This window comes from Oncorhynchus kisutch, linkage group LG15 (assembly GCF_002021735.2).
Source record: "Oncorhynchus kisutch isolate 150728-3 linkage group LG15, Okis_V2, whole genome shotgun sequence".
Lineage (NCBI taxonomy): Eukaryota > Metazoa > Chordata > Actinopteri > Salmoniformes > Salmonidae > Oncorhynchus > Oncorhynchus kisutch.
The window spans coordinates 71848243-71863081 of NC_034188.2; the positions used below are offsets into that span (position 1 = coordinate 71848243).

The window sequence follows — 14839 nt, forward strand, 5'->3', positions numbered from 1 at the left end:
GCGTTCTATTATAAAGGCTGTCATGGCTAACTGCATATTAGTGTATTGTTTTTTTCTCAAGAGTGTCATTTTCAGCGAAGTCTAGGCAACAAATAACATGGGATTGCTTTCTTGACATTTTTTATCTGTGAGTTAGGTTCACATGAACCACTTTTTATTTTACACACAGCGACTGATCGTGTAGATCGTGTTCTTTGTTGTTTAATTAGTTTACCTGTATTTCCTCCTAGCAGGGATTTATTACATGTTTCAGTGCAACAACAACAAAAAAAGTGTCACCTTTTTGGGCCCTCACCAGTTTGCATCCCTGTAATGTACTTGTCCTCTTGCTCAGTTGTGCACCGAGGCCTCCCACTCTTTCTATTATGGTTAGAGCCAGTTTGCGCTGTTCTGTGAAGTGAGTAGTACACAGCACTGTACGATATCTTCAGTTTCTTGGCAATTTCTCGCATGGAAAAGCCTTCATTTCTCAGACCAAGAATAGACTGACGAGTTTCAGAAGAAAGTTCTTTGTTTCTGGCCATTTTGAGCCTGTAATCGAACCCACAAATGCTGATGCTCTAGATACTCAACTAGTCTAAAGAAGACCGGTTGATTGCTTCTTTAATCAGGACAAGAGATTTCAGCTGTGCTAACATAATTGCGAAAAGTTTTCTAATGATCAATTAGCCTTTTAACCCGTGTTGTCTTAAGGGTTAAAAATGACCCGCCGCTATGTTTAACAGCAGAGAAAACCCCCGAAATTATCTTTTTTCAACTTTAAGTTTGATTACTTTTCATAGAGGGACCCCAACATCAGAAAAAGTGAAACATTGCATTTGTTGATATTTCCATGAAAGCTGTACACAACCAGGTTACAGAGAATGTACCCGGCAGTTCTAAAATCATTTATACACCTTAACCACAGAGGCACACATATTCACTTTTAGGTTCAAAGACAAGAATTCAACATATTCACCACATATTGACACTATTTATATGCTGAATATGTGTAAAGAAGTATCGGCTAAATGACCATATTTATTTGTTTCCCCCCAATCAAGAGTCCAGAGGAGGTGTTTATGGAGATCAGGCGTCCTCTGGAGTGGCATTGTAAACAGATGGACCACTTTGTGGGCCTCAACTTCAGCTCCAACTTCAACTTCGCACTGGTGGGACACCTGCTCAAAGGTAAGGGAGAGGACACAGGGCACCTGACTGAGTCTCAGCCAGAGCAGATTCCATTCCTGTGACAGTACTGAGTATCATATAAACCCCAGCTTCTCTGTCACTATCGCTTAAGTAAACATTCATAAAATGTTTGAAATTATGGTATTTGTTTGAGTCTATTCTAGCTAGATAAAGAATAGATGGATGAAAGACATTGGCCTGACTTGCTGAGCCGCTGATGAAAACCTGTCTTCCCCACTGTCAGAGACTCAAACTGGTTCTATTGACTAGGTGCCCTTGTCCTGCAGTGACAAAGAGCTTGGCAGCCGTTGTTGGTGTTTTCACTTGTCTCTGTAGTCTACTTGTCACTAGCTACATTTAATGTTGTGTACTCTGTAGGTCTTGATGTGTTTAAATGCTAACCGTGTTGAATTAATGTGGCCATGCTAAAATGTACCAAGCTAGCAGTGGAGTGGTGTATGGCTATGACTTACGTGCCACTCTGTTTTCCTTCTCCTGTGTGTGTCTATGTGAAGGCTTCAGACACCCGTCCCCCACCACGGTGGCTCGGACAGTGCGTATCCTCCACACGCTGCTGGCCCTGGTAGGAAAACACCTCAACTGTGACAAGTTTGAGGTCAACAGCCAAAGCGTGGCCTACCTGGCAGGTCAGTTCCAGTCAGTCTCCTACACACTGACTCCACTCAGCCACACTTTGTGTTGACTAACCAGACCTCTGTGTCAACTCACTGGATCTGCAATGTGCTATTTGGATAGCAAGCAGTGTGTTGCTTTATAAACATGTTTGTAAAACCGATATGATGGTCTGTCATATTGTGCCTCCCATTGTTGGAATAACCTGTAAAATTCCTTGTTTCTTGATTTCCTGGTGCCGGTAGGTCAGTTGAGGACTGTGGTGTTAAATGTATTCATTGGGGATTGCAGTTTATATTGATATAATGGTTTATTTGTTGTGGTATTGTACCTTGTAGTTTTTTATTTTATTATTCATCAAATCAAGTTTTATTGGTCACATACACATGGTTAGCAGATGTTAATGTGAGTGTAGCGAAATGCTTGTGCTTCTAGTTCTTGTTTTATTTGGAATGTTAATTTTCCGTGAATAAATATAAGTAATTTTTTTTTATCATGTAAAATAAGGAATTGTCGCCTCTTCATAAATGTTTCTGCAATGATCCCATCACTGGTTTTCACTGCTCTGGTGTGTCTGTGTGTGACTGAATGTGTGCGTGCAGCCCTGCTCACAGTGTCAGAGGAGGTGCGTAGTCGCTGCAGTCTAAAACACAGGAAGTCTCTGTTGCTGTCTGAGATGGGCATGGAGAACGTTCCCATGGATACCTACTCTCTGCACCACACTGACCCCAGCTTCAGGTGAGGCGCTCTCTACATCAGACACTTAGAACCTGAATAGGTTTCATCTTTTCCAAAGTTGTCAGTCATTTTCTGTAATACATGTTGTTGGTAAATATATTTACAATCAAGCTTGAATAGTTCTATCCTTACCTGTAGCCTCCATCTCCTCCCCTCAGGACACTGAGAGAGTGCCAGCCATGGGCGTCTCACAAGGTGTCAGAGCGCTATCTGAATGCCTACTACCCCACGGTGGGGCAGATCAGCCCCCGTACACGCAAGTCCATGAGCCTGGACATGGGCCAGGCCTCCCATGCCAACACCAAGAAGCTGCTGGGTAACTATAACGTTGCTGCTAAACTACACTGTTAATGTTGTCTAAGAGTTCCCCTTAGCATTGTTGTTTGGGCTCCCGAGTAGCGCAGTGGTCTAAGGCACTGCATCTCAGTGCAAGAGGCGTCACTACAGTCCCTGGTTCGAATCCAGGCTGTATCATATCGCGCCATGATTGGGAGGCCCATAGGGTGTAGCACAATTGGCCCATCGTCATCCGGGTTTTGCCTGGGTAGGCCGTCATTGTAAATAATACTTTTTTCTAACTGACTTGCCTAGAATGGCAAGAAAGAGTATGTGAACTCTTTGGAAATACCTGGATTTCTGCATAAATTGGTCATAGAATTTGATCTGATCATCTAGGTCACAACAATAGACAAACACAGTCTTCTGAAACGAATAACACACAAACGATTATACGTTTTCATGTCTTTTATTGAACACACAGTGTAAACATTCACAATGCAGGGTGGAACAAGTATGTGAACCCTTGGATTTAATAACTGGTTGACCCTCCTTTGGCAGCAATAACCTCAACCAAATGTTTTCTGTAGTTGCAGATCAGACCTGCACAACGGTCAGGAGGAATTTTTGGACCATTCCTTTTAACTGTTTCAGTTCAGCAATATTCTTGGGATGTCTGGTGTGAACTGCTCTCTTGAGGTCATGCCACAGCATCTCAGTTGGGTTGAGGTCAGGACTCTGGACTCTGGACTATACTGGCCAGAATAAGCATTTTCTTCTGTTGAAGCCATTCTGTTGTTGATTTACTTCTGTGTTTTGGGTCATTGTCCTTTTGCATCACCCAACTTCTATTGAGCTTCAATTGGCGGACAGATAGCCTAACATTCTCCTGCAAAATGTCTTGATAAACTAGCAAATTCATTTTTCCGTCTGATTGTAAGCTGTCCAAGCCCTGAGGTAGCAAAGTAGCCCCAAATCATGATGCTCCTCATGATGCTCCTTCTGTAAGTCTTCAGCTGACACTCTAGAATTCTTCTCAACCTCATTGAGCATTGTGAGCTGTGCTCTTGCGGTCATCCTTGCAGGACGGCCACTCCTAAGGAGAGTAGCAACAGTGCTGAACTTTCTCCATTTATAGGCAATTTGTCTTCCCATGGACTGATGAACGTCAAGGCTTTTAAAGATACTTTTGTAACCCTTTCCAGCTTTATGCAGGTCCATTCTTAATCTTAGGTCTTCTGAGATCTCTTTTGTTTGAGGAATGGTTCGCATCAGGTAATGCTTCTTGTGAATAGCAAACTCAAATTTTGTGAGTGTTTTTTATAGGGCAGGGCAGCTCTAACCAACATCTCCAATCTGGTCTCATTGATTAGACTCCAGGTTAGCTGACTCCTGACTCCAATTAGCTTTTGGAGAAGTCATTAGCCTAGGGGTTTACATACTTTTTCCAACCTACACTGTGAATGTTTAAATTATGTATTCTGTATAGACAAGAAAATACAATTAGTGTGTTTTTTAGTTTAAGCACACTGTCTATTGTTGTGACTTAGACAAAGATCAGATCAAATTTGATGACCTATTTATTCAGGACCCCAGGTAATTCCAAAGGGTTCACATACTTTTTCTTGCCACTGTAGTTAAAGGTTAAATTAAAGTATATATATTTATACTGCTGCGCCAGAGGTGTATCATGCGAGCCGTTTTATTGGGTGTATACTGTGTATGCTTGGAAGCCCTGCTCATGCTGACTATGATCAGGCAACATTGACTACAGTGTAAGTTACATCTCAAGAAATACACAGCTGGTGTAAGATAGACATCCCATGTCACCACTCACAATCTTATTCCCTAGACCCTCTCCTCACCCTCTTCAATCATTACCTCGACACTGTGGTGTATTTCTCCAGACTACAGGAAGAGTTTTGATCACTTGATATCAGACTCCAAAGCACCAAAGAGACCAGAGACTGAGTCTGGCGTCACCACCCCGCCTAAGGTGAGGTGTGTGACCGAGAACGCCTACGAGATAGACAGCCAAAGAATGGGCCACTCCCACCTCCGCAAGGTGTCTGTGACAGAGTCCAACGTCCTACTGGACGAGGAGGTGCTGACTGACCCCAAAGTCCAGGCCCTGCTTCTCACTGTGCTGGTGAGGGGAAGAACACATACACACACAGAAACTCACACCTGGCAAAATAAGAAGTACTTACAAAGTGGGTAATAAAATAAGAAGTACCTATCAAATTTTATTTGTCACATACACATGGTTAGCAGATGTTAATGCGAGTGTAGCAAAATGCTTGTGCTAGTGGGTAATAAAATAAGAAGTACTTATAAAGCGGGTAGTAAAATAAGAAGTACTTATAAAGTGGGTAGTAAAATAAGAAGTACTTATACAAGTGGGTAGTAAAATAAGAAGTACTTATAAAGTGGGTAGTAAAATAAGAAGTACTTATAAAGCGGGTAGTAAAATAAGAAGTACTTATAAAGTGGGTAGTAAAATAAGAAGTACTTATAAAGCGGGTAGTAAAATAAGAAGTACTTATAAAGCGGGTAGTAAAATAAGAAGTACTTATAAAGCGGGTAGTAAAATAAGAAGTACTTATAAAGCGGGTAATAAAATAAGAAGTACTTATAAAGTGGGTAGTAAAATAAGAAGTACTTATACAGCGGGTAGTAAAATAAGAAGTACTTATAAAGCGGGTAGTAAAATAAGAAGTGCTTATAAAGCGGGTAGTAAAATAAGAAGTACTTATGAAGCGGGTAGTAAAATAAGAAGTACTTATAAAGCGGGTAATAAAATAAGAAGTACTTATAAAGCGGGTAATAAAATAAGAAGTACTTATAAAGCGGGTAGTAAAATAAGAAGTACTTATAAAGCGGGTAATAAAATAAGAAGTACTTATAAAGCGGGTAGTAAAATAAGAAGTACTTATAAAGCGGGTAGTAAAATAAGAAGTACTTATAAAGCGGGTAATAAAATAAGAAGTACTTATGAAGCGGGTAATAAAATAAACAAACCATATGTAACAGTCAATAGTCTGGATACACCTACTCATTCAAGGGTTTTTCTTTATTTTTACTATTTTCTACATTGTAGAATAATAGTGAAGACATCAAAACTATGAAATAACACATATGGACATATAAACAAATCCAAATATATTTTGTATTTTAGGTTCTTCAAAGTAGCCATCCTTTGCCTTGATGACAGCTTTGCACACTCTTGGCATTCTCTCAACCAGTTTAAAAATAAAGAAAAACCCTGGAATGAGTAGGTGTGTCCAAACTTTTGACTGGTACTGTATATGTAACATACTCAGTGGACCACTAGTTACTGCTACTGTCTAATTAGTCATCATGAATGCACATAGGGAAGCAGCAACATAGCTTACAGCCTTCTACTGTATATAACTGGTTCAGTCTGTAAACGCATGCGCTCTGTTTCTCTGTCCAAGGCCACCCAGGTCAAGTACACCACAGACGACTTTGACCAGAGGATCCTGTACGAGTATCTAGCTGAAGCTAGCGTCGTCTTCCCTAAGGTCTTTCCCGTCGTGTAAGTTAACATGCCGATAATCTCCCAGGCAAAACCAAATACATAGCCTAAGCCCTACTTTTTCCATAAGCAAACCTAGAGAATGGAGAAAACTTTCAGGGAGCCTGAAAGTTGGATAGCTCTCTGTTTTGGCCCAAGGTAGTTGTTTTTTTGGGGTGAGGAAAGACCACTGATCTTCTGAGAGGGGTCCTGTCCTGCCTCAAATTCATCCTGGGAGTTGTAGTGTGGTTGACCTAGCTAGAAATGTAGTTTGGGTTCAGTTTCTTTTAGGGTTTAATAGTGGAGTCCCTGTGAGTCAGAAAGTCTTTATCCCACACATGCATACGTTATATGTGGGCGATTGTTTGTAGTTTCATTTGAAGTAGCACTTTCTCTACCAGCAAAATGTCACGGCTTCAAAATATAGTTTTACTTGAAACTGTCTCGTATGAGGCCTAGTTATTCACCAGTGTGTTAGAGTCCTGTCATGATATGTGTTGACATGGTCACTGGGAAAGGGTGATGCGGAGTGTGGTGTCTAATGATTGTGGCCTACCTACCTAGCCGATGTTGATCTTAATGTGTTTCCTCCTCTCCTCAGGCACAACCTGCTGGACTCTAAAATCAACACGCTGCTGTCTATGTGCCAGGATACCAACTTGCTGAACCCAGTGCATGGCATCATTCAGAGTGTAGTTTACCATGAAGAGTCTCCTCCACAATACCAACCGTCCTATCTACAGAGTGCGTACATTCATCTACAGTCCTGCTCTACCCATCTCTCTCTGTCTATCTCAGTCCCTATCACCTCCTCGACCTCATCTCCCATCCTCCATCTCTCTCTCTGTCTATCTCAGTCCCTATCACCTCCTCGACCTCATCTCCCATCCTCCATCTCTCTCTCTGTCCATCTCAGTCCCTATCACCTCCTCGACCTCATCTCCCATCCTTCATCTCTCTCTCTGTCCATCTCAGTCCCTATCACCTCCTCGACCTCATCTCCCATCCTTCATCTCTCTCTCTGTCTATCTCAGTCCCTATCACCTCCTCGACCTCATCTCCCATCCTTCTCTCTCTGCCCCTCCCTTTCTCTCTCAATTCAAATTCAAGGGGCTTTATTGGCATGGGAAACATACAGTACCAGTCAAAAGTTTGGACACAGCGACTCATTCCAGGGTCTTTCTTTATTTTTACTATTTTATACGTTGTAGACATCAAAAGTATATAATAACACATATGGAATCATGTAGTAAACAAAAAAGTGTTAAACAAATCAAAATATATTTTATATTTGAGATTCTTCAACGTAGCCACCCTTTGCCTTGATGACAGCTTTGCACACTCTTGGTAGTTACCTGGAATGCATTTCAATTAACAGGTGTGCCTTGTTAATTTGTGGAATTTCTTTACTTAATGTGTTTGAGACAATCAGTTGTGTTGTGACAAGGTAGGGGTGGTATACAGAAGATAGCCCTATTTGTTAAAAGAACAAGTCCATATGGCAAGAACAGCTCAAATAAGCAAAGAGAAATGACAGTTAATCATTACTTTAAGACATGAAGGTCAGTCAATCCAGAAATTTCAAGAACTTTGAAAGTTTCTTTAAGTGCAGTCGCAAAAAACGATCAAACGCTCTGATGAAACTGGCTCTTATGAGGACCGCCACAGGAAAGGAAGACCCAGAGTTACCTCTGCTGCAGAGGATAAGTTCATTAGTTACCAGTCTTAGAAATTGCAGCCCAAATAAATGCTTCACCGAGTTCAAGTAACAGACACATCTCAACATCAACTGTTCAGAGGAGACTGCATGAATCAGGCCTTCATGGTGGAATTACTGCAAACAAACCACTACTAAAGGACACCAATAAGAAGAACGGACTTGCTTGGGCCAAGAAACATGAGAAATGGACATTAGATCTGTCCTTTGGTCTGATGAGTCCAAATTGTAGATTTTTGGTTCCAATCGCTGTGTCTTTGTGAGACGCAGAGTAGGTCAACGTATGATTTCCGCATCTGTGGTTCCCACCGTGAAGCATGGAGGAGGTGGTGTGATGCTGTGGGGGTGCTTTGCTGGTGACACTCAGTTATTTGTTTAGAATTCTAGGGACACTTAACCAGCATGGCTACCACAGCATTCTGCAGCAATACGCCATCCCATCTGCTTTGGGCTTAGTGGGACTATCATTTGTTTTTCAACAGGACAATGACCCAACACACCTCCAGGCTGTGTAAGGGCTATTCGACCAAGAAGGAGAGTGATGGAGTGCTGCATTAGATGACCTGGGCTCCACAATCACCTGACCTCAACTCAATGTATATATTTATTTATTTTACATATTTAACCTTTTATTTATCTAGGCAAGTCAGTTAAGAACAAAATCTTATTTACAATAACAGCCCAGATTTTTACCTTGTCAGCTTGGGGATTCGATCTTGCATCCTTTCAGTTACTGGCCCAACGCTCTAACAACTAGGCTACCTGCCGTCTGAAACCAATTGAGATGGTTTGGGATGAGTTGGACCGCAGAGTGAAGGAAAGGCAGCCAACAAGTGATCAGCATGTGTTGGAACTGCTTCAAGACTGTTGGAAAGCAATAAAGGTGAAGCTGTTTGAGGGAATGCCAAGAGTGCAAAGCTGACATTGAGGCAAAGGGTGGCTACTTGGAAGAATCTCAAATGTAAAAATATATACACTGCTCAAAAAAATAAAGGGAACACTAAAATAACACATCCTAGATCTGAATGAATGAAATATTCTTATTGGGGGTGTCTTGCTAATTGCCTATAATTTCCACCTGTTGTCTATTCCATTTGCACAACAGCATGTGAAATGTGTTGTCATTCAGTGTTGCTTCCTAAGTGGACAGTTTGATTTGATAGAAGTGTGATTGACTTGGAGTTACATTGTGTTGTTTAAGTGTTCCCTTTATTTTTTTGAGCAGTGTATATAATATATATTTGTTTAACACTTTTTTGGTTACTACATGATTCCATATGTGTTATTTCATAGTGTTGATGTCTTCACTATTATTCTACAATGTAGAAAATAGTAAACATAAAGAAAAACCCTGGAATGAGTAGATACTGTTTGTTAACATTGCCAATGAACAGTAAACATTACACTCACAGACGTTCCAAAAGAGTAAAGACATTTCAAATGTCATATTATGTGCAAATAGTTCAAGTTCAAAAGGGAAAATAAATAAACATAAATATGGGTTTTATATAAAATGGTATTTGTTCTTCACTGGTTGCCCTTGTGGCAACATGTCACAAATGTTGCTGCTGTGATGGCACACTGGTATTTCACCCAATAGATATGTGGGTCCGTGTAATTTGAGGGAAATATGTGGTCATACACTTGGAAGGAGGTTAGGAAGCTCAGATTCCACCTCATTTTGTGGGCAGTGAGCACATAGCCTGTTCTCTTGAGAGCCAGGTCTGCCTACGGCGGCCTTTCTCAATGACAAGGCTATGCTCACTGAGTCACTCTATCTCTGTCCCTATCTCCTTCTCTACCTCTCTCGTCATCCATCATCTCTCCTGCCTCCCTCCCTTTCTCTCTCTCTCTGTTTTTCTCTCTGTCCCCATCTCCTTCTCTACCGCTCAACTGTCATCCTTCATCTCTCTCTGCCCCGTCCCTTTCTCTCTCTCTCTCTCCTCTCTCTCTGCCCCTTCCTCTCCCCTAACTGTTATGTAGTGTTTTCTTCTTTAGCAGTATAACATTGCCAATGATACCTTCCTCCCTCCATTACTTTCTCTCTCTCACACACAGGCTTCGGCTTCAACGGACTTTGGAGGTTTGCCGGACCCTTCTCAAAGGTATGATTCATTGCCCTCATATTTCCCTTTCATTCTCCCCAAGGCAGTGCGGCCGTGCTGGAAGAATTCGGCCCCAGTAAGCAATTACTGCCTTGCCAGGGAGCCTGCCGATTGCCCCAAGATTTATTGGACAATCTCTCTCTCACTCTCTCTCTCTCTCTCTCTGTCTCTCTCTCTGTCTCTCTCTCTGTCTCTCTCTCTGTCTCTCTCTCTGTCTCATCTGTCTCTCTCTGCGTCTGTCTCTCTGTGTCTGTCTCTCTGTGTCTGTCTCTCTCTCTGTCTCTCTCTCTCTGTCTATCTGTCTCTTTCTGTCTCCCCTCTGGCCACATCAGTTTCCCTTTATGATGGTTCTGAGTAAATAGGCCAAGCAGGGACAAGGAGATGCTTCTTGCTCTGATGGTTCTGTAGTGTTAGCAACACCAGAGTTGCAGGTCTGGTTTCAGAATGGGGCCATATATAATACATGTTGATTGTGAATCAGTTTGGATCAAAACGTCTGCTAAATGACTATTATATCAAATGCAGAACTGTTCGGTCACTGTACCTAGTGTGCCTATTTTTACTCCTCAGAGGGCAGAATACTAGGGTTTGAAGTTGTCCGAAACTTCACGATACTTAGGTGCCGATATGTATTGCTATTCGATATTGTGATTTTATTGCAATTTGAAGTTCCAAACATATTGCTCACCATATGTCTGCTGCAGAAATATCCCTATATGTATAACTGTATTGATCCCCCCCCATCACTACAGAATACTGTACGTGGCCCTTTGAAGCTTGTATGGGTTCTTACACACTCTCTGTTTTCACTGTGTACCCATTATCCCTCGCTTCACTTTCCTCCAACAAACAAAAGGTGCCATTTGCCATCTGCTTGTTTGGGGGAAAGTCAGTCAGGAAACAACATATTCAAGCCTTGCCAAAGGCTGAGGATCAATGTCTCCTGTGATTTAGCTCAAGGAGACTTTAGATGGTTAGACTGTGATATTTGTTGGCCTGTGTTCCTCTCATACTCACTCTCTCTATTCTACCCCCCTACCTGACTTTATCCATCTCCTTTTCTCTACCTCTACCCCCCTCCTCCTCCTTTCTCCATCCCATGTCAAACCAGCAGCAAACTCAGATCCCAGACTACGCTGAGCTGATTGTAAAGTTCCTGGAGGCCTTGATTGACCGCTACCTGCCAGGTACAGAGGAGGAGAGGAGCGAGGAGCAGCTCCGTACCCCCACCTCGCCCTACCCCCCCGTCACCCAGAGCCAGCTCAGCATCACCGCTAACCTCAACCTCTCCAACTCCATGACCTCCCTGGCCACCTCGCAGCACTCCCCAGGTTAGCAGAGTGTACACATGTGGACACAATACAATACAGTCAACTGGAGACCAGCACGCCTGGAACACACTACTTATCCATACCCGGCAGACACACAATTCTTTTTTCATTTTTTTTTCACCTTTTATTTAACCAGGTAGGCAAGTTGAGAACAAGTTCTCATTTACAATTGCGACCTGGCCAAGATAAGAAAAGCAGTTTGACACATACAACAACACAGAGTTACACATGGAGTAAAACAAACATACAGTCAATAATACAGTATAAACAAGTCTATATACGATGTGAGCAAATGAGGTGAGATAAGGGAGGTAAAGGCAAAAAAAGGCCATGGTGGCGAAGTAAATACAATATAGCAAGTAAAACACTGGAATGGTAGATTTGCAGTGGAAGAATGTGCAAAGTAGAAATAAAAATAATGGGGTGCAAAGGAGCTAAATTAATTAATTAATTAAATACAGTAGGGAAAGAGGTAGTTGTTTGGTCTAAATTATAGGTGGGCTATGTACAGGTGCAGTAATCTGTGAGCTGCTCTGACAGTTGGTGCTTAAAGCTAGTGAGGGAGATAAGTGTTTCCAGTTTCAGAGATTTTTGTAGTTCGTTCCAGTCATTGGCAGCAGAGAACTGGAAGGAGAGGCGGCCAAAGAAAGAATTGGTTTTGGGGGTGACTAGAGAGATATACCTGCTGGAGCGTGTGCTACAGGTGGGAGATGCTATGGTGACCAGCGAGCTGAGATAAGGGGGGACTTTACCTAGCAGGGTCTTGTAGATGACATGGAGCCAGTGGGTTTGGCGACGAGTATGAACCGAGGGCCAGCCAACGAGAGCGTACAGGTCGCAATGGTGGGTAGTATATGGGGCTTTGGTGACAAAACGGATTGCACTGTGATAGACTGCATACAATTTGTTAAGTAGGGTATTGGAGGCTATTTTGTAAATGACATCGCCGAAGTCGAGGATTGGTAGGATGGTCAGTTTTACAAGGGTATGTTTGGCAGCATGAGTGAAGGATGCTTTGTTGCGAAATAGGAAGCCAATTCTAGATTTAACTTTGGATTGGAGATGTTTGATATGGGTCTGGAAGGAGAGTTTACAGTCTAACCAGACACCTAAGTATTTGTAGTTGTCCACATATTCTAAGTCAGAGCCGTCCAGAGTAGTGATGTTGGACAGGCGTGCAGGTGCAGGTAGCGATCGGTTGAAGAGCATGCATTTAGTTTTACTTGTATTTAAGAGCAATTGGAGGCCACGGAAGGAGAGTAGTATGGCATTGAAGCTCGTCTGGAGGTTAGTTAACACAGTGTCCAAAGAAGGGCCAGAAGTATATAGAATGGTGTCGTCTGCGTAGAGGTGGATCAGAGACTCACCAGCAGCAAGAGCGACATCATTGATGTATACAGAGAAGAGAGTCGGTCCAAGAATTGATCCCTGTGGCACCCCCATAGAGACTGCCAGAGGTCCGGACAGCAGACCCTCCGATTTGACACACTGAACTCTATCAGAGAAGTAGTTGGTGAACCAGGTGAGGCAATCGTTTGAGAAACCAAGGCTGTCGAGTCTGCCGATGAGGATGTGGTGATTGACAGAGTCGAAAGCCTTGGCTAGATCAATGAATATGGCTGCACAGTAATGTTTCTTATCGATGGCGGTTAAGATATATCGTTTAGGACCTTGAGCGTGGCTGAGGTGCACCCATGACCAGCTCTGAAACCAGATTGCATAGCAGAGAAGGTATGGTGAGATTCGAAATGGTCGGTAATCTGTTTGTTGACTTGGCTTTCGAAAACCTTAGAAAGGCACGGTAGAATAGATATAGGTCTGTAGCAGTTTGGGTCAAGAGTGTCCCCCCCTTTGAAGAGGGGGATGACCACAGCTGCTTTCCAATCTTTGGGAATCTCAGACGACACGAAAGAGGTTGAACAGGCTAGTAAATAGGGGTGGCAACAATTTCGGCAGATAATTTTTGAAAGAAAGGGTCCAGATTGTCTAGCCCGGCTGATTTGTAGGGGTCCAGATTTTGCAGCTCTTTCAGAACATCAGCTGAACGGATTTGGGGGAAGGAGAAATGGGGAAGGCTTGGGCGAGTTGCTGTGGGGGGTGCAGTGCTGTTGACCGGGGTAGGAGTAGCCAGGTGGAAAGCATGGCCAGCTGTAGAAAAATGTTTATTCAAATTCTCAATTATGGTGGATTTATCAGTGGTGACAGTGTTTCCTATCTTCAGTGCAGTGGGCAGCTGGGAGGAGGTGTTCTTATTCTCCATGGACTTTACAGTGTCCCAGAACTTTTTTGAGTTAGTGTTGCAGGAAGCAAATTTCTGCCTGAAAAAGCTAACCTTGGCTTTTCTAACTGCCTGTGTATAATGGTTTCTAGCTTCCCTGAACAGCTGCATATCACGGGGGCTGTTTGATGCTAATGCAGAACGCCATAGGATGTTTTTGCGTTGGTTAAGGGCAGTCGGGTCTGGAGAGAACCAAGGGCTATATCTGTTCCTGGTTCTAAATTTCTTGAATGGGGCATGCTTATTTAAGATGGTTAGGAAGGCATTTAAAAACAATATCCAGGCATCCTCTACTGACGGGATGAGATCAATATCCTTCCAGGATACCCCGGCCAGGTCGATTAGAAAGGCCTGCTCGCTGAAGTGTTTCAGGGAGCGTTTGACAGTGATGAGTGGAGGTCGTTTGACCGCTGACCCATTACGGATGCAGGCAATGAGGCAGTGATCGCTGAGATCACACAACTAACATCATACTTATGATGAAGACTGAGTCCTACCAATGTAAGGTGTTCTGTAGAGTATCTCGAGGCAAGGTGTGTAGGTGCTGTTGGTGTGGGTTATTTATCGGTGTCCCTCTAGCTTTCTCTGCATTCCAAACTGTCACTGATGCTTAGAGCTCTTCGTACAATTTGAGGATGCTGCTGCTGTGCGTTAAAGATATCACATTTCAAGATGTCAGAAAAGTTTTTACTATTGCCAAAAACAACCAACTGACTTGCTGAAATGTGTTGTGTTTGAAATATGCAAGGGGAGGAAAGGCACCATCAAACACTTCAGACATTTCCACTCTCTTTCTGGGTCTGGTCTGTGTAACCTCCCCATGATGCTCTACTCACTGTGGTGTGCTGGTGTAGTCTAGACGGTCTCCAACTCTGTCCTAGCCCGATCCGTCGGACGAGACGACCCCACCCTAAACGTCTGGTACAAATCACAGCCATAGAGCCTCCCTGGGGCCACCAACTGGAGCCCCAGCCAAGCCTGTGCAAACAGTGTTAACTCTCATCACATGTCCATTTCTGTCTGCTGTTCTCATTATGCTAGCTGCTAGCTTTT

At 42.9% G+C, this 14839-nt stretch overlaps 1 protein-coding gene across 1 annotated transcript in view; it reads left to right on the top strand.

The window, feature by feature from the left end:
• Positions 1-14839, top strand: part of LOC116353712 (neurofibromin) — a 100100-nt gene that overhangs the window by 80096 nt on the left and 5165 nt on the right. The window contains exons 45-53 of the mRNA XM_031791437.1: positions 1044-1170; positions 1686-1817; positions 2406-2541; positions 2700-2857; positions 4725-4966; positions 6276-6376; positions 6957-7099; positions 10131-10177; positions 11292-11508. Of these exons, the coding sequence (XP_031647297.1) occupies positions 1044-1170; positions 1686-1817; positions 2406-2541; positions 2700-2857; positions 4725-4966; positions 6276-6376; positions 6957-7099; positions 10131-10177; positions 11292-11508 (1303 nt within the window). The remainder of the gene's footprint in view (positions 1-1043; positions 1171-1685; positions 1818-2405; positions 2542-2699; positions 2858-4724; positions 4967-6275; positions 6377-6956; positions 7100-10130; positions 10178-11291; positions 11509-14839) is intronic.